Here is a 27,481-nt window from a genome sequence, read left to right on the forward strand (position 1 = left end):
TCCCTGGTGGCTCAGATGGTAAAGCGTCTGCCTGCAATGCAGGAGACCCAGGTTCGATTCCTGGGTCAGGAAGATACCCTGGAGAAGGAAATAGCAATCCACTCCAGCACTCTTGCCTAGAAAATCCCATGGACGGAGGAGCCTGATAGGCTACAGTCCGTGGGGTCACAAAGAGTTGGACACGACTGAGTGACTTCACTTTCACCAGTTACTACAACCAGCACTTTTAGTACTATTTTAGTACTAACTGTTGTATATAAACTGAAAAAAAAAAAATGTAGCATCTAATAGCCCTCAAAGCTGTACAAAAGCTGCACAATTTTTAAAGTTTTTACCTTAAACAATGTAAGCTAACAGAAAAAAAGTCAAATGACAATTTTAATAGACTTTTAAAACAGTGTACAAGTATAAAACACTGGTTCTGTATTTCAAAAGATTGAGGAAGATATCCAGTCATTAAACAGTCTACAAAACATATGCCAGTAGATTACATAAAAGACTATGTACAATATAAAAAGCTGAAAACAGTCTTCACTGTAAAAATAATTTAAAACAAATTTTTCAATTTAAAATATCATCTATAGCACAAACACAGATCATGCAAATGGAAAACTAAATATACTGCATTCTTTAGTGTAGTCAAATTCAGATCGAAACATCTTTTAGGTAGGGAAATGGCCATTCAATAAAATTTTTTTCTCTGGCAGTAATGGTCCTAGCTGGATATTTTAAGCTTAAGAACAGCTGTTTTTCAAACCTTTCTTGTTAAACTGTAATAAATACTAAAGCAACATAAAAACACTTTTTGAAAGCAATGTTGGGGAAAGGTCTGGAAAATTAATCATTACTGTGCAGTTTTATAAAGTATGAACTTTTGTTGAAAGGCTAGAAGCTTCTGCAGCTGAAAAAGTTGTTCTCTAGTTTTAAGGCAGGCTAAGCTTTTAAATAAAGACATTATAGGAACTAGTTTCATTAACTATTCTGCTATTACAAGTTACATCACGTTCATCTCCATAATACTAGGCTAGTATGTTTGGTGTTTCTTAACACCAAGTCCTCCCGACAGGAAACATGTACTTACTGGCTTTGGAACCGTAACCGGGGTCTGTTGCTCTCGTTAATGGGCAAAAAAGGCAACAGCCCCAAATATTACACTCTCCCCAGCTGAAGTACCATTATTATTGATTCATAAAGGCTTTGCAGATTGACATTGGCAGTTTAATACTTGTGGAAAGGATCAATGCAAGCTCTACCACAGTGACAGGTGTTTAAACAACAATGGCAAATATTCTCAAAACTAAGGGGACCCAGGCAGGTACTATTGTTTCTAAAGCAACTGAAACATTTCCAAAGCATTTATTTTTTAAGTTAGTTTTATGAGCCAATATAGACATTACTACATGTCCACAGGAAGTACAAAAGCCATCTTCATTTGAACGATACATTTCTGAAACTGTTAGCACCAAGTTTCATTTTAAAAAAGCAAAGACAACTGAGTGCTCTCCCACATATAGTTGACTTCCTTCTCCCATTGCATGTCATGAGATTTTTAAAAAGTTAGCTGCCACAAGTTTTGGAAAATGCCAGTGTTTAAAAATAGGTAATTGTGCTAATAAAGAATCAAACGTTTCGCAGAACAGATTTGAGGATTTCAAACCATTCAATGTTACAACAAAAAGTGTGAAAATACCATTCTTTGGTCTAGATAAGCTGTTCCCTTTACATTAATTTAACATTCCAATGGCTTTTTGAAGACTGAAATGTTGAAACTCACTAGGCAAAAACAAAATTATATATACATGTCGATGTATCATACAAATGAACCTTTAACAAAGTCTAGTCCAATAGCTGACTAAAGATACTTACGTACCTTAAAAAAAAAAGTTAGTGTTTGAGTGTATAAGCACAGAAATAAGAAGTTAAAAATTACCCATTGGGGGGAAATCTGTTTTACCAGTCTATAAATATTATACCTTTCTGGTTTCCTTGCTCTATTGAGTTCACAAGTAAACATTCAATTTGACATGCTAAAGATCCTAATGCTGGTGGAACAATTTCTGTACCTGGACAATTACTATATTATGATTTGTTTGATGGATAGTTAATGCATGTTGCTTCCTGTTTCACGGATATAGCTTCATTAACTGCCTCTTGATCACCTCCATCAGCTTCAAATACAGTTCCTCCGGCTCTCTCATTAATATCAGCATCATCTTCCAAACCATTGTAAAATTCTTCATTCTCACTTTCATCCTCCATGGGTTCTTCTAAACTTGGACTCTGGCATGTTCCACTATCACTGTTACTGCCGCAAGAACTAGAGGATAAGACATCATCTTCAGAGTCGGAATATACCTCAGCGCCATGGAAAATGTAACGGTTTGGTGGTAAAAACAGATACTGATTATCTGAAACACAGTAATAGGAGAAAAATGGGTTATTTCCAGTTTTCTAAGACTTAGTATGATTGTGCTGTTTGGACAAGCGTAGGTTCTAACCTTTTACCTGAGTATCACTACTGCTGCTAAGTCGCTTCAGTCGTGTCTGACTCTGTGCAATCCCACAGACGGCAGCCCTCCAGGCTCCCCCGTCCCTGGGATTCTCCAGGCAAGAACACTGGAGTGGGTTGCCATTTCCTTCTCCAATGCAGGAAAGTGAAAAGTGAAAGTGAAGCTGCTCAGTCGTGTCCGACTCTTAGTAACCCCATGGACTGCAGCCTACCAGGCTCCTCCATCCATGGGATTTTCCAGGCAAGAGTACTGGAGTGGGGTGCCACTGCCTTCTCCGAGTATCACTACTAGAGGCTATTATTATATAGAGTTTCTCAACAACAAGCTACAGAAGCACTCAGTACTGGGTAGAAATCTTAGTTCTGCCACTCACAAACTTTGCAAATTGGGAGTGTTATCTCTATGCCTCAATTTCCTCATCTGGGTATGAAGTAATTTTCAAACACTATGAGGTAAGTATGAAAAAAAAAAAATTGTAGAGAGCCATGTTCAATGAGGCTTACTTAAACCAACTTCTTTGAGATTTGTTGAGATGAAATATCCAGCCACCACCCACCCTCTGAATCAGAAGCTATTTTTCTATGAGTCCTATCATGTTAAAGTGTTAAACAGTTAAAGTCCTAACAGTTAAAGCACTGTTAAGCTTTCTTTTGCAAAGCCCTCCCAAATTAGCATTCGCAGTGTAAGATTTAACCTCTCATGGTGAGGAGCCTTCCCCTCTCTCCCCTAAGCCAGAGTGACTCTCTCCCAGGTCAAGGCTCTTAAGAGCCCAGACTGATTCACAAAAGCTGAGTACTGCATAGTTCATCTGGAGTAATTAAGTTTCTCTTCAAAATGACTTTCAAGCTTTTTTAACACCCTATCTTGATCCAGTTCTCACTCTGGAATAACCCATGTTTTGCACCATGAAAACCACATGGTGTGTCAGTGATTGGAGAAGGGAGTTGAGTACCTGCATTCTAGCTGCTGGCAGACCACCACATCTTGTGATTTTTAACAGGACCCTCTCCTCTAAATCACATCCTAGGAGCCAGTCTTCTAAGGGGTCCCAGCACATGGCTGTCCTGCCCTTTTACAGGTTTATTAAAAAACAGTTCATTCTGCCCTGGCCCCCTGAAGAACTGAACAATCTATTTCTCAGTTTAAGTACCCTGTACCTGTTTCTGTCCTACTGGCAATCTTACCTTTACAATATTCACATTTTATTTCTTATATGCTCCAACTTCCTCCTTTTCAGCCCTGACCTCACTACAAATGGTCGCAAACTAAAATGAGTAAACGTCAGTTGTTTGGTTTAAGCAGTTAAAAGTGTTAAGTTTTACATTCATCAGTTATCTTTTCATTTTTTTTTAAATTTTTTTTTTAGAACAAAATGTGTCCTCTTTATATTTATTTTTAATTTTAAAATCTTTAATTCTTACAGGCGTTCCCAAACATGAACCCCCCTCCCACCTCCCTCCCCATAACATCTCTGTGGGTCATCCCCATGCACCAGCCCCAAGCATGCTGTATCCAGCGTCAGACATAGACTGGCGATTCAATTCTTACATGATAGTAAGTTATCTTTTCAAATGCTCACAATGCTATGAGAGGTAGATCTGACAATGCAGTCAAATTCTGAAGCCTGTATCTTTAAAGGTCTAAATTAGCAGAATAAAACCAAGGTATACCAATTTTCTGGGGCAGAGTTTTATACATTTGACCCATCTGTCAAAGAGCCAAAGAATATTGTGAGTGCCTAAGCAGACTTTGGAGAAGGAAATGGCAACTCACTCCAGTATTCCTGCCTGGAGAATACAATGGGCACAGGGGCCTGGCAGGCTATAGTCCATGGGGTCAAAAAACGAGTCAAGACACAAAGGACAAACACACGCGCAGACTCTGTACACGACAGAGACTTACCTGACTAAATCAACAGCAATTTTTGTACTTCTGACTTTTGCCACATTGATAAGCATAAGTATTCTATGCTTTTTCTGGTTTTCCCCGTGGAAGACTTCACCAACTTACAGTTACGCCTTCTATAACCTAGTGCCCACTAAGTAGCATCTACCTTTTAAAATTCTCACCTTTTTTTTTCCCCCATTCACCCATTTTTGTAATTATACACAAATATCAGTTGCTTGGATGGGTGTTTCCCGAACTTGCTGCAGTCCTAGTTTGGAAATACCCAAAGGCTTATTCAACTGAACTAAAATTTATTTATGGCAAATGATTAGAACACACAATACATTTGTCTGAAATTTCTTGCCAGTTTTCACAATGTATGGTGAGTGAGAGAGTTTTAAGCAGGACAAGATTGTTGCATCTAAGAGCACAATTTTCTGTCTTAAGGTTTTTCACCATAGGTTAATACTTGTGCACAATGGTCTTAAAAGGTAGAAAGTGATTTCATCCATATTAATACAAATTGGTAAGGACTTTTCATGAGTCAAAACAGAGCAGATGCTATTTCTGATAGTCAGTGGAGAAGAACCAGATGTTTCCTAGATCTGAAACAGCAACAGGTTAACAGAACCTGGAATCTACCTGGCTCTTCTTCACTCCAGTTGTTTCCTTGGACAGGGTATTTAATCTCTGTGGTCCTTGTTTTCCCACCTGTACCTGAGAAGGAATAGTCTCGTCCCTAACTGAAATCAGATACTGAAACAGAAAATATGTCAAGTCACTGACCCAAATCTTATCATTTTCACCATCTAAAGCTCTTAGCAGAGAACAGGGGAGCACTCAGTAGTCCCAGTTAAATGCTTAACTTCTCACTCCCTAGAGAAACTCAAGGTACAGAGCACACTGTTAGACACCATTTCTTCCCCGTATTATTGAAGATACTGTTTATCTTTTTCTAGCTTAAAATCTCAAATTTAGTTTCTCTAAACACAATCAACTATTAAAATTTACCTGCATGAAGTTAACACTAACTAGCTTGCCAAAATTGCTCACTTCCTGCAAATATTCCTTTGAAACTGAAGCGTATTGTACAGAGTGAAGTAAGTCAGAAAAACACCAATACAATATAACGCATATATATGGAATTTAGAAAGATGGGAACAATGACCCTATATGCGAGACCACAAAAGAGATTCCTGTAAAGAACAGACTTTTGGACTTGGTGGGAGAAGGTGAGGGTTGGATGATGTGAGAGAATAGCACTGAAGCATGTATATTACCATATGTGAAACAGATCGCCAGCCCAGGTTCAATGCATGAGGCAGGGTGCTCAGGGCTGGTGCACTGGGACAACCCTGAGGGATGGGATGGGGAGGGAGGTGGGAGGGGGGTTCAGGATGCGGAACACATGAACATCCACGGCTGATTCATGTGAATGTATGGCAAAAAACACTACAATACTGGAAAGTAATTAGCCTCCAATTACATAAATTTACGAAAAAAATAATAGTTATACCCTCAAAATGGCCCAACAGCCTTTCTTACCATCAAGGCGTTTACTAATCTGCTCCTTTGCAAGTCTGGCTGGCCAGCATTTTCTCACTGTTTCAGCAACTGAAGTTCTTTCATTTTTCTCCCCAGAATCGGAGACAGCATTCTTCAAATCTGGACTCTCCAACTGTTCGTCAGCACTCCCAATGCTTCTAGTAGAAGTCTGCACCTCCTGTGCTTTTTCTGTGCCATGGTCGTTTGATTCAGACACATCAGCATCATCGACATTACTCTTTGTTTCTTGGTCTAAAAGAGCGACAATCACTGAAGAATCTGGTGGTGAAGTTCTTTCTGGTGAACTTGAGCCTTCTGAAATATTGAGGGGTGTGGGTGGCAATTCTGACAAATGTGCCAACTCTTTTTGTATTCGAGGAGGTTTTTCAGTAATTTCTGAAAGCTTCACAGGGTTACAGCAAAGTTTGGCATATTCGCCACCTAACCTATGACACAGTTCATTAATAATTACGTCACAGTCTCCAAGAAGCTCTACATCAAAATGCAGATGAGGCAAAGGTTCCCTATTAATCAGTATCTGAGGCACTTCATGGGGTATGGAACCTAAGATTAGGGTGAAAAAAATAAGAATTAAGAGAAAAGAAGGGAGGTGCACTTATAAAACCAAAACAAACGCAGTATGTAAACTCTTAACGGAATTTCCTGGCCAGTTCAGTGGTTAGGACCCTCTGCTTTCACTGCCATGGCCAGGGTCCTATCCTTGGTCAGGGAAATAAGTTCCTGCAAGCCAGAAGAAACCTAATGCTTCCCAATACCAAAAGAAGACGCCACTCTAATCGAGCTATTGTATACCATCACACTATTAAGTCAATAGATGAGCATCACAATTTCCTCTAGCACTTGATTACCTCTTGCCTCAAACGTCTACATTCTGTGTTCAGTTTCCCTGTTTCCCTGTCTGTATAATAGGGTAACTACTGCTCCACAAGATTGCAGTGAGGAGTAAGTGACTTAATATGCAAAGTTCTTGGCTCTTAGTAGGTGAGAGTTTTCTCTACTTAAATGGCTTCTGATATAAAGTATATACCAATCTACTCTCCACTTGTGCCTAACATCACCAACATGTTATACTACCCCACAGAAAGCTTGTCAGAAGTTCTCTGCTCTATGTTTAAATAGAAAAAAATTAAGCTTAGACATTTTCTTTTTAGTTACAAATTATCCTATAATCTTTTTGAATAGTTTCTATTAAAGCAGCAGTTTAGCTGCCTATTGGCTGGTGTGAGGGTCTAATTCTCTCGTTAAGGGTTTGATATTCTCTTCTCTGCCCCTGCCCTCACTTTTATGGCACAAGTGATGCAACTGAATTAGCCCCTCTATCTTCCTCCCCCTTACTTGCTCACTAGAGGGAGAAAAAAATGTAGTATAGGAGCATGGGTTAAAGAAATATTCTTGAAAGTAACAGGGAATTCAGTTGTATTCAAGCATTTTTATACACATGCACACCCTTTTTGTTAGAGCTGATCTACATATAATGCTTATGATTGTTATTCTTACTAAAACAATCATTTTGAGTCCCAAAATTCTCTTACATGAGTACTTACACAATATCAAGCTATTCATCTGAACTTACTAGAATGTGAAACATTAGCAACAGGCTCAAATTAAGATTAAAATAGATTATTTTTAATGTTTCCGATGTATATGTAAATTAGCTGATGCTAACGCCTACCGCATTAAAAACACATCCCACTGAAAAGTTACGTTGAACTGTTTCCCTTTGTTATTCTGTTTTGAAAACCCTCTATTCCCATTGAAATTTCAGATTAATCAATCTTCATGAACAAGAATGTGTCACCTTTAAAAACCAAAGTTTGGCTCTTTACTACTCTTAATGAAAAACAGATCACTGGAGTATGCTCTACATACCCACAACCCATGGAAAAATATATAGAAATGGTTCTCTAAAAATCATTACCAACTTACTTGGAATTAGTGCTACTGGTCTTACTTTCAGGGAAGATCCGATAACAATGAGAAGATCAACTTCATCTTTGTCATACTTCATGGCTCTATGAAACTGTTCTGGTAAATTTTCACCAAAAAAGACAATCTCTGGTTTCATGATAGCAAGCGGTTCATCAGCTGGGCATCTAGGACATCGAGGAACCACCTATGTGTTCCAGATGTTGGTTGAGGAGGGAAAGAGAATGCCAAGTCCCAGTTAGAATTGTCAACATTTCCACACTTAGCAAGAAATCATTTCAAATTTATCAAAGAAAACAGAAAAACTGGATAAATAGAGAAAACTGGATAAAACCTAAACATCAACTATAAATGACACTCCCACTTATTTCACTAACATACAATGAAATACAATTGTGCTATTATCTGCTGCTAATATCTGTATAGACCCACATTTGACATTAAAGAGAATTAAGAGGAAAAAGCAACATGTGTATACATGTACATGAGTCTTAACCTTTAAAAGTTTGGGACTGCCTGGAGGTCAGGTGGTTAAGAATCCACCTGCCAATGCAGAGGACGTGGGTTTGATTCCTGGTCCAGGAAGATCACATGCTGTGGGGCAACTAAGCACACGCACCACAACTACTACACCTGCCACACAGAGCCGCGCAAGAAGAAGAGAAGCTACCACAGTGAAGAGCCTGCACGCCACAACAAAAAGCAGCCCCACTTGCTGCAACTAGAGGAGGTCTGCACGCAGCCAAAATCGTAGGGAGTCTGTAAAATACAATTCCATTCTAATATGCTATCTTCTCATAATTATATGATTTTATATATAGCTATGCACATTGAGTTTTATTTCTGGATGGTTTTTATGCTCTGCCATCTTCTTAAAATTTTTTTGGCAATAAGCATACATGAAATATTTTGTAATGTTTAGGAAGTCAATTTCATCATTCAAAAGAGATTATGGGGACTTCTTTGATGATCCAGTGGCTAAGACTCTGCCCTCCCACCGCAGGGGCCCAGGTAACTAAATCCCACATGCTGCAACAAAGATCCACAACTAAGACCCGGCGCAGTCAAATAAATACTTTTTAAAAAAGAGGGCAGTTTTCAACTTCAGGTAATGAAAGGTTTTTGGGTACTTCTCTGTAATCCCCCATAGTCATGGATGTTTCTGTACCACATAAATACTTTCAGGGGGAAAAAAAAAGGATTGAGGCAAAAGAAACAGATCAGAGACAAGCACAAATCCTAAGATATGGGTGATAAATTACCTGATTAAAAATATCTCCTCGTACAGCTTCACAGTCAACTTTATATTTACAAATCAGGCAAGATGCTGTTGCAAAGGAACCTAAAAACAACCAACAAATACACGCTTTATTAAAGAAATTTTTCCATTTCTTAAATAAGTTATAATTAAATCTGATACTAGAAAAGCTGGAGACTTTAGAAATTTTAAGAGGTTCCACAAAAGAGATATTGATATAATGACCCTTCCTAAAGCTACTCTTTTAATAAAATACTACTAACTCCTCCAGGACTAAAACTGCAGATTTGGAAGGTTACGATTGTATTAGCTTAACAGTTTTTTTTTTCAGAAACAGTTTAGATACAATAAAAGTCTATTCAAACTTGTTTTAAAGTCTTCAAATTTCTGAATTCTGTACATCTGACCTCATCAGCAGTTCCTTTGATTGCCTCAGGATGCCATGTTTTTTTTCATCCATAGCTAATATCACTTTTGTAATAAAAAACATTATTTAAAAGAATGTAACAGGCTTCCCTCATGGCTCAGTGGGTCAAGAATCCACCCCCAATGCAGGAAATGTGGGTCTGATCTCTAGGTTAGGAAGATCCTCTAGAGAAGGAGATGACAACCCACTCCAGTATTCTTGCCTGAAAAATCCCATGGACAGAGGAGCCTGGTGGGCTACAATCTACGGGGTTGCAAAGGGTCACACATGACGAAGCACAGTATTTGAAACTTAAGTGTATACAACTGCTACATCTTTTGAAATCCAAATTAACATCTGACATTGGATACAATTAAGAGCTGAGGCCAGTATTTCAGGTTTTGTATTTTTGCAGTTTACTTTCCTTATCTACACCTGATCAGGTACATGATTAAATAATAAGGCTTAATCTCCATTCCTAAATGGCAGCCTACTTACTAATCCTAATTTTTCCTACAAAACTAATATAATGAGAAAAGCAATTCTGAAGTTTACTAACCATGGCACTGAATTATCTTTTGGATTCCTGCAACCTGCTCCAGTGTATCTATGTTCTGAGTATAGTTGCGAAGTAGTTTTCCTTCCTTATCAGACAAGGCTATGAATTTGTGACAAAGAGATGGTTGGAATTGTCCAGGATATATTTCCTAGATAATGCAAAAAGCAGAACAAACATTTAAGTGTTAACAAATGTCACAGGTTTAGGTTTAACAACAACAAAAAAACTACCAATGATAATTAGAAAACAATACATGACAATCTTAAAGCATCTAGATGGATGCAACACACACAAAAGGATTGTTGCTATAATACAAATAAAACTCAGCAATTAGTAAACACAGCCTCTCAAAAAGGATAAAATCGACCTGCAAACATCTCTTATGAATGATGCTATTTTAATAAAAGTCAGAAGAAATACATACCTTAATATAGGTCTAATTTTTGTTGGCTGCAAATTCAGATTTTTTTTTTGTAAAGGAAAAGGGAAAAGTTTATATTGAAATAAAAAATACTAGAGATATGGTGACTTCTTTTTTAAAACTAAAAAAGGCACTGTCAACATAATATTTAAAGTTTTTGATTCATCATTCATTATAAATATCAACCTGTTGGAAGTTGAAAGCTAAAGGTTTAATTCCTTACCAAAACTGTTTTCCTTCCACTGCACAGGCACATACTGGTATAGTATAGAGCTGCTCATGAATGCTGAGTTGCTGGATTTTGTGTGTGTGTTTTTCCCCCCAAATAATGCTTCAATGCTGTTTCTTCTTTAAAAACAAAGAATTCAGATATACACATGGCAAAAAGATCAGAAAAAAAGTATCAATTTTGGTCCTCTCAACTTTTGACAGTGTTTTTATTAAATTTCATTTAGTAAGTGACTATGGCAAAGGAAGTTTCTTCTCTACTTTTTCATCGAAGCAGTACTTCTACCTACTTCCTTACCATTCATTACAGCCTCTAACCTACTAAAGTGCTAGCAAAAAACTAGATACAACCATATGTCCACCAACAGAGGACTGGCTGTAGAAACATGGTGCATCCATAACAGCGGGTAGTGCAGCCATTAAAATGAATGAGGGAGTGCCCTGCAAGATGGCCGTGACATGTGAATAAAGTCAAGTTAGTCACCAGTGTGTGTAGTTTTGTTTTTGTTGTTGTGTAAAGAAGCAAAGATGGGAATTATATGCAAAGCACAGATACTTTCATTTAAACAAGTCAGGAAGGATAGAAACAAGCTATAAAACTGGGAAGGGGGTTGGAGTCTTCAGTTCTGACATTATACAAAAACGTTTAATAGTAAAGATTCTACATGACTCTAACTTTTAATCTACTTAATAGTTCAAGTTTAAAAAACTGCCTACCAAGATACCCTTTAGATGAAAATAATAGGCATGTCTCATTATAAATCTCATTATAAGGTCTATTACATGACCTTACATTATAAGGTCACATACATGACCATATGCTGCTGAAAATGTGACATACACAAAACCCAAGAATTCTGCCTCCCAAATTTTTATCATAAAGTTCATGAACAACTCTGCAATTCAAGCAAGACAATGCATATAGAAAGAAGTAACAAGTGAAGAGTTTATGAAAGCTAATGTTTATAAAAAACATTATGTCACATTATGTTTGGACAACTAGGTTGTGCTTTGTTAACCACCGTTTTCTCATCAGATTGCTTTGTTCTAATACCAGCACCTTACAACTCTCCCCTCTGGAAACAGCTGTTAAAATTTTTTTTATCAAATATAATATTCTAGGCAACGGACAGAACAGTAGCCAGGATAACAGCATGGTGGCAGTACAAGAACAAATGGCTGCCACCTTCAGAGCAAGGCTGAGCAGTATCAAGGGTGCCAGGACTCCACCCCCTAGAATGAAGTTTCATGTGCCTTACTGCCCACCCTTTTCAAAAGGGAAGGATTAAGAACAAAATCCTGTGAGACACTAGCTCTTCTCCTCCCTGACTGCTTGAAGATGATGAACGACACAGAGTACTAAATTTATGACCAACTGATTACCTCAGTGGAAACAAATGGTCATCGACGACCTTCACCATGGGTAGGAAATAGTACCCAAGACAGAAACTCAGGAAAAAAAAAAAAAAACTCTAGCCAAAATGTACAAAACCATACCAGATGTCACCCTTGTATTTGGACTCAGAACCCATTTTGGTGGTGGCAAGACAAATGGCTTTGGCATGATTTTAAATCCCCGGGATTATGGAAATAAGAATAAGCCCAAACACAGGCTTGCAAGTCATGGCCTGGAGGAGGAGAAAAACACGTTAAGAAGACAGCGAAAGGAAGGTTGGAACAGAATGAAGAAAGTCGGGGAGGCTGCAGGGGCCAATACTGGTGCTGGCAAAAAGGAGTCAAGCTGCAGTGATTATCTGTGGTGACTGTAAACTTCTGAAAAGAATTTAATAAACTAGAATTGTTAAAAAAAATTACAACAAAAATTTGTGGGATACTAGATTCAGCTCTGTACTCCAGTTTCCCTTCATGACCAACGCACTAACAATTCAGGGGTAATTTAGTACTTAGATTTACAAATCAATTCCTGTAGTTCGGAATAATTTATGAAGGGTTTGTTTTATTTTGTAGGCTTACGTTTAATGGTTATTTGAAACTTTGTCTATTTTCTTCCAAATATGCAGTGGACCATGTCTGAATCACTAGATTTAAGTACTGCATTCCAACTAAGGGATATAATCTGAAATTATGAGAAAAATTTACTCTGAAAGGACTGTTTTAACAGAACTACCCCTAAGTAAGGACTCACCAAATTTGAGATGCCACTATTTCAATAGAGAGTATGAAAAGTTGTTAAGAAACTAGAATTTAAATTTTCTAAGCTCCCAATCCCTTAACTAGGAAAATTTGTTAAAAATCCAATTGAGGGCTTCTCTGGTGGCTCAGTGGTAGAGAATCCACCTGCCAACGTAGAAGCATGGGTTCAATCCCTGGTCCAGAAGATCCCAGATTTCCTGTGGCAACTAAGCCCGTGCACAGCAACTACTGAGCCAGCGCTCTAGGAGGATGAGAGCCGCAACTACTGAGCTCACATGCCACAACTACTGCGGCCCGTGCGCCCAAGAGTCTGCGCTCCTCAACAAGAGCAGCCCCTAGTGAGAGGCACCATGAAGAGTAGCCTCCACCTGCCCCAACTAGAGAAAGCCTACATGCAGCAATGAAGATCCAACACAGACCAAAAAAACAAATTAAAAAAAAACTAATTGGCTGGCAGGAGATACAATTTTCAGGTAAAATCCAGATTAATTCTTCCTGTTGGAATTGTGACATTCCAGATCTGTTCTAAGCAAGACAGGCCATCCTAAATCTGAATCTCCTTAAGTCCTATTAAGGAACCAGTCATGTGGGTTGGACCACTGTTATTGCCACAGGAATCCATTTACAATAGACTGAAAGCAGAACTGGGACCAAATGCTTGAAATGCTATTAAATGACAAGCTGATTTTATAAGCTATGTCCAGAAATGTGCAAACAATCCAGTAATTGGCCACTAGCAACCAACTTTTTTGCCACAGTGAGTTTTCACGTAGGAATAATGGTTTTTCTCCAGAGATGCTCTCTGCTTGTTTGCTTCTCACAATTTCTACCAATATGAATGAGAATCCAGTCAAAGGCAGGGGTGTTAACTGCAGCCCCTCGAAACTAGAAGGACTCACCAAAGTTTGATATGCCACTATTTCAATAGATAGTAGGAAGAGTTGTTAAGAAACTAGAATTTAAATTTTCCAAGGTCCCAAAAAGTAAGTGAAACCAACTGACCACAGTAATGAAAAGTCTTCATAATCCCTAGTCTTGTTTCACTCATTCCACAAAATCATAGACTACTCAGTATCTTTCCTAGTCAAAAACTTGTAAATCAGTCACCTGACAAATGTACTTTTTTCCCCATTAAAAAGCTGGCTTACTCAACTTTTTCCACACTGGGATACCAGATAGCAAGTATTTAAGGTTTTGCAGGCCATCTGGTCTCTTGTCTTTATGGTCCGTATTACAACCACTCAAGTCTTCCACTGTAGTACTTAAGCAGCCACAGGCAACATGTCAGTGAATGAGCATGGCTGTGTTCCAGTGAAACTATTTATAGTCACTGATATTAGAATTTCATATAATGTTCACATGATGCAAAGTATAATTCTTTTTATTTTTTTTCATATCCATTTAAGTTTTAGCTCATAGTTGTAAATAAACAGGCAGTGGGCCACATCTGGACTAAGGCTGTAGTTTGCTGGCCCCTATACTAACATAAGAGAATTTCAATTAGTGAAGCTATTCACTAATACTTAATGTATGTCCCAGGTATAACAGGAGCGCTTTATAATAATGCTGCAGACTGGGCTGAGGACAGGATTTTTACATTTTCAAGGACTGTACAGGAAAAGAACACAGTATGACAAAGTTCCCATGCGGGCCACAAAGCAGGTTACATTTACTACCAGGGCCTGTACAGAAAAGATCTGTTGAACCTCCTTTCTAGACATATATACCCCCATCTTGCAGGTGAGAAAACCAGAGCACAGGAGTAACACCAAAAGTCACAAAAGCCAGTAAGTAGCAGAACTATCATTCAAACCCAGTTTTGATGCCAAAGTGCAGCTCTTAACCACTATGCAATTTCTGATCCCTCAGCTTCATGTTCCCTGTTTTTCCTTCAGGTGAAGTACCATTTATATTAGGTATTGCAAATCAGTCTACTGAGACTTATCTAGTTAAGCATTTTTCACATTACACATCCCACATGGGATTACTGGAGACGAATTCTAATCACCCACCAACACGTCAAGAATATATGTTCTCAGGACTTTCCTGAGGGCACCATGGATAAGAATCCCCTTGCTAACGCAAAGCACATGGGTTCAATCCCTACAACAGGAAGATTTCAAATAGCACAGAGCAACTAAGCCCATGCACCACAACTACTGAGCCTGTGTGCTGCAAGTACTGAAGCCGATGCACTTACAGCGTGTGCTCTGCCAGCAAGAGAAGCCACCGTAATGAGAAGCCAAGCACTGGAAGAGTCACCCCTACTTGCTGCAACTACAGAAAGTCTGTAGAAAGCAACAAAGACCCAGTACAACCAAAAATAAATCATTAAAAAAAAAATACACGTTCTTGGGAATTTCCTGGCAGTCCAGTGTTCAGGCCTCCACGCAACTTTTACTGATAGGGCCCAGGTTCAATCCCTGGTCAGGGAACTAAGATCCCACAAGCAGGGAACCAAGATCCCACAAGCTCTGCATTGCAAACAAAAAAAGTTCTCACAAATCAGTACGAAGAAAAGAATCTCAATAAAAAAAAAATACTAAGAACAACAGGCGATTCAAAGATATACACATGGCAAGTAGTAAGAAACAGTCATCTACGCTAGTATTAATAACAAAAAAAGAACAGTTAGTTTTAACTGCCTTGAAAACTCTAGATAGCCATTAACAGATGATTAGATAATACTGTGGTTCAACTATGAAACAATACTATGCAGCCTTTTCTTTAAAATGAGGTATATTTAAGAGCCATTATGAAACTATTTCCAAGAATATTAAGTGGGGGGAAAAAAGCAATATAGAGAGAAGAGTGTGATTTTGTTGGTAGTCATTTTTAAAGTATTATTAGAAACTTACAATAATATTTCTCCCCCCTACACACACACACAAACAGGTTTACTCTTTTTTTTTCCTAGAAGGAAACCAGTGATACATTTGACTATGGTAACCTTTAAGAAAGATTAGATAGGAAAACCAAAGGGAGAGGCCAACTAACATGTTTTCTACAGTTTCAATCTTTTCAAACCATACACACAACACAAGACATTCTAAAAAAAAAAAAAACCAACAATACTAATGTATCATGGGAGACTTTTTCTGTGGGAGAAAAGAGTATGGGCATGCTAATTTAGCTTTCCAATACACTTCTGATGGGAGTACGTTTTATTCACCCACAACCATTAGCAATTTTGCTTTCAGGAAATTTAGAACATTAGAAACATATGAAAAAGGACAATCAGAGCAATACGCTTTTAGCAACAGAAAGCAGAAAATGTCCAAAATGAATACTTGCCAGATGAGTTACAATAGATGGAACCTATGATGAACCACCTAACACTGGGATTGTTATCAAGTATTCAAGTATCTGACAGTTTACTGAACGGAAAATACTACAAATGAGCTGGTTTTAAGATTCCTTAACCTTGTAACTACTTAATCTGGTATGTTTTGTACCTATCAATAAAGTGACAATTTACTGAATAAATATACATTTTGGAAGTTCGTATTTATCCTTCTCCTTTCCTTTAGGGGAAAGAACATTCACCGTATTCAATATGGGACAGCAACTATATCTTTGAACACAGTCCTTAAAAAAAAAAGGTTATTTTATACAACCTCAGTTTCACCTTCACTGACTCTTAATAAAAATCACTCATATTTATCAACACCAGATAAATGAATTAATCTTTATAACTGCCACTCATATAGAAGGATTGTTTTTCATGGACTCCTGAGAACCATGGCCACAATTCATTATCAATTTAAGCCCTTATGCAAGAAGACAATGGTTCAGAACAAGAATATATAGCTTTGATGTTGGCCTTAATTGTTCTCCTATAGAAGAATTCAAAGTGGTGCCATAGCTAGGCACACTGTTGATACACTAGTGGCTCAAACAGGGAGCAATTTTGCAGGAGACATCTGGCAACATCTGGACACATTTTTGATCGTCAACACTGACGAGAGGGTGCTAATGGTATTTAATAGGAAAAGGCCACTGGTTGCTGCTAAATATCCTACAGTGCACAGTACTCACTGCAAAGACTTATCCATCCCAAATTGTCAGCAGGTTGAGAAACTGCTCTAATGAACCAGTAACCTCTTCTACACACCTTTCCCATTACTTGGAGGTCTCAGTCTAGAGGAAATCTGTTTCTTCTCCATTATATACAATCAACGGCTTGATACATCTAGAGAAACTTTCCTTCCAAAAAGGTCTAAATTCACAATATTTCCTGTTTTCATGGCTTTATTATTAAATTCATTTTCTTTCAAAAGGAACCCCCCTACACTGCTGGTGTAAATTGGTACAAACACTATGGAGGTTCCTTAAAAACCTAAAAGAGAGCTGACATATGATCCTAAAACACACTCCTGGGCATATATCCAGAGAAAACTATAATTCAAACAGATACATGCAACCCCAATGTTCTGTAGCACTATTTACAACAACCAAGACATGGAAACAACCTACTGTCCATCAGCAGGCGACTGATAAACATGTGGTGAATACACACCATGGAGCCATAAAAAGAACGAAATAATGCCGTTTGCAGCAAAATGGATGGACCCAGAGATTATCATGCTAAAGTGAAGTAAGCCAGACAGAGAGAGACAGATGTCAAACATCACTTCTTTTAAAAAATAAAAATAACAAATTAACTTACTAAAGAGAAACCGATCCAAAGACACAGAAAACAAACTTATGGTTACCAAAGGGGAAACAGGTTATAAATTAGGAGTTTGGGATTAACATATACTCACTCCTATATATAAAACAGATAACCGGGACTTCCCTGGCGGTCCACTGTTAACAATCTGCCTGCCAATGCAGAGGGCACGGGTTTGATTCCTGGTCTGGGAAGAGCCCACATGTTGTGGAACAGTGAAGCCCATGCGTGGCAACCACTGAGCCAGTGCTCCAGAGCCTGTGAGCCCCAGCTACTGAAGCCCGCGCGCTCTGAGAGCTGTGCTCTGCAACAGAAGCCGCAATGAGAAGCCCTTGTGCCAAAATGGAAGAGCAGCCCCTGCCTGCTCCAACTAGAGAAAGCCCTCGTGCAGCGACAAAGCCCAGGACAGCCAACAGACAAATAAAAATAGATGGCCTATAAGACCTACTGTAGAGCACAGGGAACTATGCTCAATATTTTATAGCAACCTACAACGGAAATAATCTGAAAAAAAAAAAAGATACACAACTGAATCACTGTGCTATACACCTGAAACCCAGTTTAAATCAACTTACACATCAACTTAAATTCATTTTCTCTCACAACTAGCAAAGTAATCATCTTTTTAAACTTTCTGCCTAGTATAGAAGAAACTGGTATAAAATTTTAGATTCTGAGTATTTTACTCATGTATTCTTTTTGGAATCTAGTAAAATATTACAAGATTTACATATCCTCCGCATTCTTAATTTCTGAACACTATCCTTCATTCTTTGTCCTTTCTTATTTGTCCTTCAGCTTTTTCCTAATTATTCATTTTTAGACTCAAATTAACTCAGTCTCTCTTACCTATTACCATTTATTTTAAGCAGTACTTCAGCAACTAGATGCTTTCCTTTTGGTAGTTTTTAGTGTGAGAAGTGAACAACAATCTTGTATGACCAGCAGTTATAAAGATTAGTTCATTTGTTTAGCTCCAACTTTCATAGAGAAGTGAAACATGCTGCCTCTACCAACTTTTTCTTCTCCCAGCCACCATAAAATCTGTACACTGTAATAAATTAAAACTGCCATTTTTACTCTGGGCTTCCCAGGTGGCTCAGTGGTAAAGAATCTGCCAATGCAGGAGACACTCGTTTGATTCCTGGATGGGGAAGATGCCCTGTAGTAGGAAATGGCAACCCACTCCAGTATTCTTGCCTGGGAAATCTCACGGACACAGGAGCCTGGTGGGCTACAGTCCACGGGCTCACGGAGAGCTGGATATGACTCAGCCACTGAGCACAGCACAGCAGCATTCTTGCTCCAATTCAGATCTTATTTTCTCTTTTGCCCTGTCAGATTTCTGTTATGTGCATTTTTATAACCTGTCTTTGTAAGAGTAATACTTAATTGCTTCTGTAGATTCTTATATATCAAAGCCAGTTTAAATTGCCTGGACTGCTCAGCTGGTAGAGCATCAGATTTTTAATCTGAAGTTCAAGTCCCTGTCAAAGCACCAAACAAGAATATTCTACTAAAACCAGTTTAGGCTAAAACTGAATACTCATTATGTAACTTAGACAACAAAGATTACAATCTTTCTCACCTTGCTATTTGTACTCTCAGTTATCATATTTTCCCCAAGTGTGAGATTACTACCTTTACTAGGCAATTTAATATACACTTAGGTGACAGTTTTGAAAAAGCTGGAAAGTTAGTCTGGGCATGTTGTTTCCTCTCAGAACACAGAATTTACAGCAAAAATCTTGTGAGCATTAAATAAATGCACCAGTAAATCAAGCTCTTATACTCAGATACAAGATCAAACTGATTTCTGGTTACTTGATGGCTTTCTTCCAGTGTTGATTCCTGTGCAGTTCCCTTGGGGTCTGGCGGTTGAGACTCTGCACGCCCACAGCAGACTGCAGGAGGCGTGAGTTCCACCCCTCGCCAGGGAACTAAGGTCCCGAAGGCCACACACAGTGAGGACAGAAAAAAGTGTTAATTTCCGATAGCCAGAGCCAGTGTCTTAAGTCCAATCCAGGAAACCAAGTAACTAATATTTCACTGGTCTTCAAAGTCCTGCAGCAGTACCCCCAGCACTAGTTTATAAAAAACACTAATATCTTCACAAATTCACATTCTTGTGACAAAGAAAAACAGAAACTAACTTTACATTATTTGCTCAGCTCACTGTGAACCAGTAGTCTATTCTAAAGGACAGACCATCATCACTGCTGATATATGAAATTCAAAAGTTTTCTAAGTTTCAAGTTGATTACTGGCAAGATTCAAATTTCTCTTAGTAGCCTGCAAAAAGTTTTCAAATTCAGTTTTCAGTTTTAGCAAGTAAATCATTTTCTAAAATATTCCAATGTAATATCCCCATTTTATTCTAATTCCTGTTTATAAGCACACTTGCACAAAACAAAATTATTTAAGATAGTCCATCAATTTAAGCTAACACATGTATTCTAAATCGGTGGAGGTTTTCCTATAGTTATATAAACAGACTACATGATTTGAAAGTAGTTGAGGTCATCCTTTAATTAAAATTCAGTTCTATTTCATTTCTATGCCCATTAAAAAATAATCAGTAATACAAAAGACCCTTTCAAGCATACTGAAGTTTAGCAATAACAATTTACCAAATTTTGAATTTACTGCACCAGCAACTATTAACATCATGCAAGCATACCTCAGAGACACCATGAGTTTGGTTCCAGACCACAGCAAAAAAGCAAATATCCCAATCAAGTCAGTTAAATGAATTTTTTTGGTTTTCCCATTCGTAGAAAGTTATGTTTATACTATACTGTCATTCATTAAGTGTGCAATAGCATTATGTCTCAAAAAAATGTACATTCCTTCATTAAAAACATTTTATTGCTAAAAAGAATGCTAACCATCACTACATCCTTGGTATTAACAAAGATCACTGATCCCAGATCATAACAATAATGAAAAAGTCTGAAATATTGTGAATTACCAAAGTGTGACACAGCCATAGGTGAGCAATGCAGCTGGAAAAATGGCACCTACAGATTTGCTTGATGTAGGGTTGCCATTATGCCTCAAATTTGTGAAAACAAAAAAGCTCACAGTGTCTGTGAAGATTAAGTATACAGGGACAGGGGCTTCCTTGGTGGGGTCCAGCGGCTAAGAATCCCCCTGCCAATACAGGAGACATGATTCTATCCCTGGTCCAGGAAGATCCCACATGCCGCTGGGGCAACTAAACCCATGAGGTGCAACTATTGAAGCTAACACACCCTAGAGCCTGTGCTCTGCAACACGAGCAGCAGGGAGAAGCCTGCGCACCACGGAGGAGTCCCTGATCGGCACAACGATAGAAAGCCCTTGGGCAGCAATGATGACCCAGCGTAGCCCCACCCCCTCAGAAAGAAAGGTGAGATGCTTCAAGTATACAGTGAGAATGTGCATAGACTGTATGCAAATACCACTGTATAGAGAGACTTAAGCATCCTCTGATTCTGCTATCTGAGTGAATCTTAAACCAATCTCCACCTCAGATACCAAGGGATGACTGTTACGTCAAACTTTAAACTCCAGAGTTACCAAATAAAAACATCTGAATCATATACACAATTCAGATTTTCTAGTAACCACATTAACAATGTGAAATTTTCACAATTTATAACCCAATTCCAAAGTATAATAATAATATAATCATTATATAGAATATATAATTTATATTTTGTATGTTTTTCATAGTAGGTGTCCTAAACCTGGTATGTCTTCCACACTTGTTAACATAACATCTCAGTACAGTACACTTAGGTACTCAATAGCCCCACATGGCAAATGGCTTCTGAACTGGACAGAGCAACCCTAAATACTCTAGAGCAGAATCAACCCTGACTAAAATGCAATCTAAGAACCTTCTCCACCTCGATCACAGGCATATCTCCTCATATTATAAAACATACTGAGCAGATGTTATAATCTTTGTGATCCATAAAAAATATTCAATTCAGTAATGCTACTTTTATATGATCTACTAACCTCTAGAAAGAACTGATGCTTTTTAACTGTGGTGTTGGAGAAGACTCTTGAGAGTCCCTTGGACTGCAAGGAGATCCAACCAGTCCATTCTAAAGGAGATCAGCCCTGGGTGTTCTTTGGAAGGAATGATGCTAAAGCTGAAACTCCAGTACCTTGGCCACCTCATGTCAAGAGCTGACTCAGTGGAAAAGACTCTGATGCTGGGAGGGATTGGGGGCAGGAGGAAAAAGGGGACGACAGAGGATGAGATGGCTGGATGGCATCACAGACTCTATGGACGTGAGTTTGAGTGAACTCTGGGAGTTGGTGATAGACAGGGAGGCCTGGCGTGCTGCAATTCATGGGGTCGCAAAGAGTCGGACACGACTGAGCGACTGAACTGAACTGAACCTCTAAAAAAGGTCTGGACAATGTAAAGTGAAGTGCAAACTTCTTTGAAAATAAGCACCATCATAAAATGAAGAAAAGCAAATGATAGTCCCTATGGAGAAAAAGGGATTTCTGACTAAAATGATTTTATTTCAGTGATTTTCCTCCACCACAGTATCAATTTACTAGACAGCCATTCAAAATAATTTTTCATGACAGAAGGACAAAGAAACAGCTAGAAAAGTTTGTAGTACCTTTGCAAACTTGAAGAATGGTCTTGGATCTTTTCTGAAATATTCAATATCAAACATTGCTTGAGGATCTGGAAGGTCTGGAAAGTCTATTGCAAGGCGAGCATAAATACCGTCTCTTGACCTGAAGTCAGGTATTCCACAAGAAACAGAAACCTGAAATACGCATGGCATAATTTGTACCATTAAATCTTCTACTGCTACCTTAATAATTACTAGTCCTCTTATCACACAATTAGGCAAGAGCTGAAAAACATTTTTAGTTTGAAACTTTTGGAGAATAGAGATACTATCTTAGTTTAATTTCTAATAGAAATAAAATACTCAGAAAACCAGTGTAATTAAGTCCACCACATATTCCATTCATAAGGGGGTAAGGAATTTTAAGTCAGGCTAACTTTAAACCTTTATAAGCATTTAACCAACAAATTAAAGCAATTCCAACTTGACTGGGAAACAAGGAAACCATTTCAAATTATTTGAAAGTGGGCAAGAGTTTCTATCAGTCAAGTATTTCCAAAAAAAACACCCTCCTCTAAATCAGTGTTCTATTACTTCAGGAACACTAAATTTCTTAATTTTCCTTAAAAAACTATGCTGTACAACACTGCAACACATTTAGATTCTGTGCTTTTTCTACAAATAAACCTTGACAAATTCAAACTGCGATTTCAGAAGTTATCTATTTCACAATTTTTGTCTGCGTTTACTCCATTTTGGTCTCAGGGCAAAAACGAATGTTTAAGTCACATCGGGGAAGCAAAACATACCTATTCGTCACGATCATCTAATGCTAAACAACACTCTCCCTGAACTCAACAGGTCAGAAAGCAGGACTCGACTTTACTCCAAAAACTGTTCTGTCACTACCATGTAACATATTCTGTATTCAACACACAATATGAAATAGCCTAAGTAACTAGTTAACTGAGACAGAAAGTGGGGCAAATGGAAAATGTCAAGCCACCACAACCATATCATCTTAATTTAAAATGGAGGAGAGACGATGTATAATTTTTACAATGCTCCACACTCTATAACAGTGTGTTATCAACATTTAAAATTTAGTAAGCTGATGGGTAAAAAAGTAAAAACTCACTATTACTTAATTTGCATTCACTGAGTACTGATACTGAGCCTCTTTCATGATTATCTGCAAACCTTCTTGTTTTTGTCTATAGTCTTTGCCTTTTTTCTATTGTATTATTGTTATTTTCAATCAATTGAAGCTAAGTACATTAGAGTAATAATCCTTTGTAAGTCAATCATGGTGCTTTTTTTTTTCCAATCTGCTGTCTGTATTCCTCTTCTGTTTATGGTGCCTTTAAAAAAAACTTCTATAAACTGGGAACAAAAAAATGGAGGGGAGGTAGGACTCTGTTACCTTTCCAACACTAAGTTCTCTACTTGCCAATACATACGTATTAGGTTCCTGGTTTCTCCATGAAGGCTGAGCAAATAACCAATTTTTATCATTAGGCCCTGACACTGTAACACAAGCAGAATTCCCTGCATCTCCTTTAGGAGCTGTGGTATAATAAAGCAGGTAAAAATCTTACCTTAATCCCACTTACCTACTGTGTCAATAAATAGAAGGACATCTTTTTTAAGGTTACTAAGAAGTTTAAAAAATCCTGAACCAATTTAGTAACTGCTGCTGCACTCCCTTTTTAGCGGTTTCCAAACACAAATGCCCATTATCATGTAAGAATAAATTCTATACCAGAAATGTGTTTGTGACTTGGACAAGGCTGAAAAAATACACCCTCCCCCTTTTACTAGTATTCTCATCCATCTTACATACCCCAGCTCCAGTTAGAACTATTATTTTTTTGCACTCTTGCAGTAATTTCACAGCATCTTCAATTGTATTAATATCTTTTCTTTTTTTCCTTTTTGGTGGTTCTGAAAGGATATTAATAACAATCTGCCACAGTGTCATATCATCCAATTCAGGCGGAGGAATTGTTTCTGGTAGTAAATCTTTAAGAATCGTTCGAGGATCTGTGCCAATCATGAGATGTTGCTGAACAAAAGTATATGGACCTATATTAAAAGGGAAAAGAACTAGATCAATCCACTCCAAGTAGTTCAAAATCTCATTTATTTTCTGAAGTAGTAAATTAGCACTCCTTAAGGCTGTTTTGTAAAGTAAAAAAATGCACTGCAAAGGTGTTTCATTCAGAACATCTTCAGAGCTAAGGTTATATATCCCAATGAAATCAGGAGCTGAGACACAGAGCCACTACTATATATCCTGTCCCCTGAGCTATAAAATGCCAGGTATGTATTTCAAAGGGATTCCCTGGTGGCTCAGTGGTAAAGAGGCCATAGTTCAATCCCTAGGTAGACAAGATCCCCTGGAAAAGGAAACGGCAACTCAATCCAGCATTATAGTCTGGGAAATCCCAGGGACAGAGGAGCCTGGCTGGTTACAGTTCATGGGGCGGAATCAGATGCAACTTAGTGACTAAACAACATGTGTAAGAGTCACGTGACTTTACTACTAGAATTAGATTTCTCTGGTTAAAACCTAAAAAAATATAACTTAAACACAACAGATATATAAAAGGGCTCTGCAAATCAATAAAGATCTTACCCATCCTGAAAGCCCACACTATTTATCATTAAAAACACAAAGAAAATGAAATCTATACTTAACTACTGTCTTTAAAATGTTCCCAGTAATAATCTTCAATTTAATCTTAACCTGTCTTTGCAATGATGCATATAATGCTAATGTTCTAAGCTTTAATAATTCTTTGCCCTAAATTTCTTAATCAGTTCCTAGCTTAAGAAAACCAAAAATACAGTCAATATAAACACTAAAGAGAAACTAATCATCACTATCTTGAAATAGTCAAGGCATTTCTGGAAAAATGAGAGCACATTAAGAAAAAGAATATTTTGAGATAGTCATGTTACTACTTCGATATAAAAATCTCATAGTATTCTCTACTTCAAAATACTTTCCCATTCCATCAAAATACTTAGTATTTACTGAGGGCAAATTTTTCCAGGCATTGACTAAACAGTATACAAATCAGTCAGAAATCCCTGGCCCCCAAGGGACTCTATATTCTAATGCAGGAAACCAGCAATAAAAGTTATACACAGAAATTGTCAAGTGGTAAGTGTTAAGAAGAAAAATTATAGTAGGATATGAAGGAGGAAGCAAGATACTTTGGAGGATGACCATTCCATATGGAGGGTACAAGTGGAAAGGACCGTTTAAGTGTGAGGACCTGGTATTTGAGAAATTACACAGGCCAGCTTCCACGGGCCCATGCTGTTTAACAAACAAAAACAGAACAAAGTACTGGACTTCCCCTAAAAACAAGCTGACATTAAATCTCAGTAAACACCTGAGAACCTCATCACAAGACAATAAGGGAAGAAAGAAATAAGTTTTCCTCGACATAAAAAGAAAATACCAGAGAAAAGATAGCTCTTAAACTGTGAAACCATACCTATCCGAGGTCTTGGAGTCCAGTCACTAGAACTCGCATGCGAGGCTCTATCATCTTCATCACTTTCGCACGAATGGAAACCGTTGGTGATGATTTCATCACCAAACAGAAGGTCATCTGCAAAAGAAACCAAAGGTAACTCAGGTTGTGGAAACAATCTGCATCTAAAATTATAAAGCTCTGTAATTATTGTGATGCAACAATTTCCAATGAATAAAGCACTCATACTGCCCGCGTAAAAAATGTCTACTGGATCAACTCACACCGTTCACAGAACAGTAAGTATATCCTCTTTAGGCATTCTGCTCAGAAGCTAAGTTTCATCAAAATCTAGAAATAAGTCTACTTAATCAAAACACAAAAAGTAGCAACCTTGACTGAATTTATCGATCACAAATAGTGGTTCATAAAACTTACCAAATAAAGAGTTACCCAAAAAGTCATACAAACACAGCTATGGCAACTCACACTTCTCTTATATAACGCTAAATCTACAAAGGTACCTTTGCATTATTCGTTTCCCTTATTAAACTATGTTTCTTGAAAACAGTGTCGTTTTTCTAATCCAGTCCCTAATGCACACGTTATCTTTACATATAGTCAAATGGTCCACTGGTTGGATTTATTAGTACAAATAATGGAGAGGCATATCTATCTAGATAAAAACTATGAAAACACTGAAGGATGACGAGACACACAACTATCACATCTACTTTAGCATGTCAGAAAAATGTCAATTCGTGTTTCAGGGTTACATATACACACACGAAGACAGTTACTGTAAAAACCACTATAAGAACACGATTAGAGGAAAAACACTATTCACGGCAAAGTAGTCTAAAAAACTATTACTCTCCTATGCCCACTATTAATTGCACCACAGAAGGGTAATGTCTTTATAAACACCTATGCTCTTTAAAATTTAAAACAAGTTTGAAAATAAAGGCCCTCCTAAAAACCCCAACAAATTTCGCAGGCAATGGCAAAGGCTGGCGCAAGGGACAGTCAAAAAGTTGCAGGTTGAAGTGTGCGGGACGGGGAGAGGAGGAGAAGCGAAGAACATTTAACAAAAGCAATACACTAAAGGAGTAGGAGGGGACAGAAACTTATTTTAAAACCGACAGCGAGGGTAGCCCGCCCCGCGGCTGCGCAAAACGCGAGGCCGCTGGGGCGGGCCGCGGGGAGGAAGGTGGGGGTGGCACAGAGCAAGGGAGGGAGCGAGTCCGCGGGCCGCTCCTGCAGCCCAGCCCTCAGCCCCGCAGGCGCGCGGCTGAAGGCCCAGGTCGGCAGGGGGAAGGCGCAGAGCCAGGCCCGAGCCCTCAACCCGCCCGAGACTCCACCACCCGACAGGAGGGGCCCCGGGAGGAGGAGGGGGGATGCGCAGTCCCGGCCGCCCGCGCCCTGCGCACCTCGGTACCCAATAGCCGCCGCCGCCTCTTCCTCCTCCTCGCCCTCGTCGTCGTCGTCGTAGAAGTCGTCGGCCGGTGGCGCCTCCCGGGATAGGCCCTGTAAGCCCGGCCCATTGTCTCCTTCTCCGGCCGCCGCCGCCGCCTGGGCCTCCCGCCACAGCGCCGCCGCCGCTGCCGGGCAGCCGCCGGCCGCCGCCGGCAGTTCCCGCTCGGGGGCCGTCCCGCCGGGCTCGCCCGGGCCCCGCCCGAGGCCGGGGCCGTCTCTTCGCGGCCTCTTGCGGAGCGGCTCCCCAGCAGGCGGCGACGGGGCCTCCCTCTCAGCCGCCACTACCGAGGGGGAGCCGCCGGGCTGAAGGGCGAGCGCCGCCTCGTCCGCCATCTTTCAAC

The 27,481-nt window shown here is 38.9% G+C and overlaps 1 protein-coding gene and 1 non-coding gene across 3 annotated transcripts; one reads left to right on the forward strand and one right to left on the reverse strand.

The window, feature by feature from the left end:
• TRNAC-GCA lies at nucleotides 1-73 on the forward strand. Its single transcript has one exon. It is a non-coding gene; the product is annotated as a tRNA-Cys (tRNA).
• Nucleotides 354-27,481, reverse strand: SIRT1 (sirtuin 1). Of its 2 annotated transcripts, NM_001314319.1 has the most exon segments (9): nucleotides 2,012-2,408; nucleotides 5,943-6,506; nucleotides 7,890-8,076; nucleotides 9,152-9,231; nucleotides 10,113-10,260; nucleotides 22,219-22,371; nucleotides 24,020-24,261; nucleotides 25,686-25,802; nucleotides 27,095-27,481. In NM_001314319.1, coding segments are annotated over 9 exon segments (2,199 nt in total). In that variant the 5' UTR covers nucleotides 27,474-27,481; the 3' UTR covers nucleotides 2,012-2,079.

This window comes from Capra hircus, chromosome 28 (genome assembly GCF_001704415.2).
Source record: "Capra hircus breed San Clemente chromosome 28, ASM170441v1, whole genome shotgun sequence".
Lineage (NCBI taxonomy): Eukaryota > Metazoa > Chordata > Mammalia > Artiodactyla > Bovidae > Capra > Capra hircus.

What these genes read in the sequence shown, in the direction of transcription:
- SIRT1 (XM_018042148.1), bottom strand. Translation starts at nt 10,789, where the DNA reads ATGTGCCTGTGCAGTGGAAGGAAAACAGTTTTG. An exon ending in GAGGAGATATTTTTAATCAG is followed by an intron (nt 8,077 to 9,151) that starts GTAATTTATCAC and finishes TGGAACACATAG; the next exon opens with GTGGTTCCTCGATGTCCTAG. An exon ending in GATTAGTAAACGCCTTGATG is followed by an intron (nt 2,409 to 5,942) that starts GTAAGAAAGGCT and finishes ACTGTGTTTCAG; the next exon opens with ATAATCAGTATCTGTTTTTA.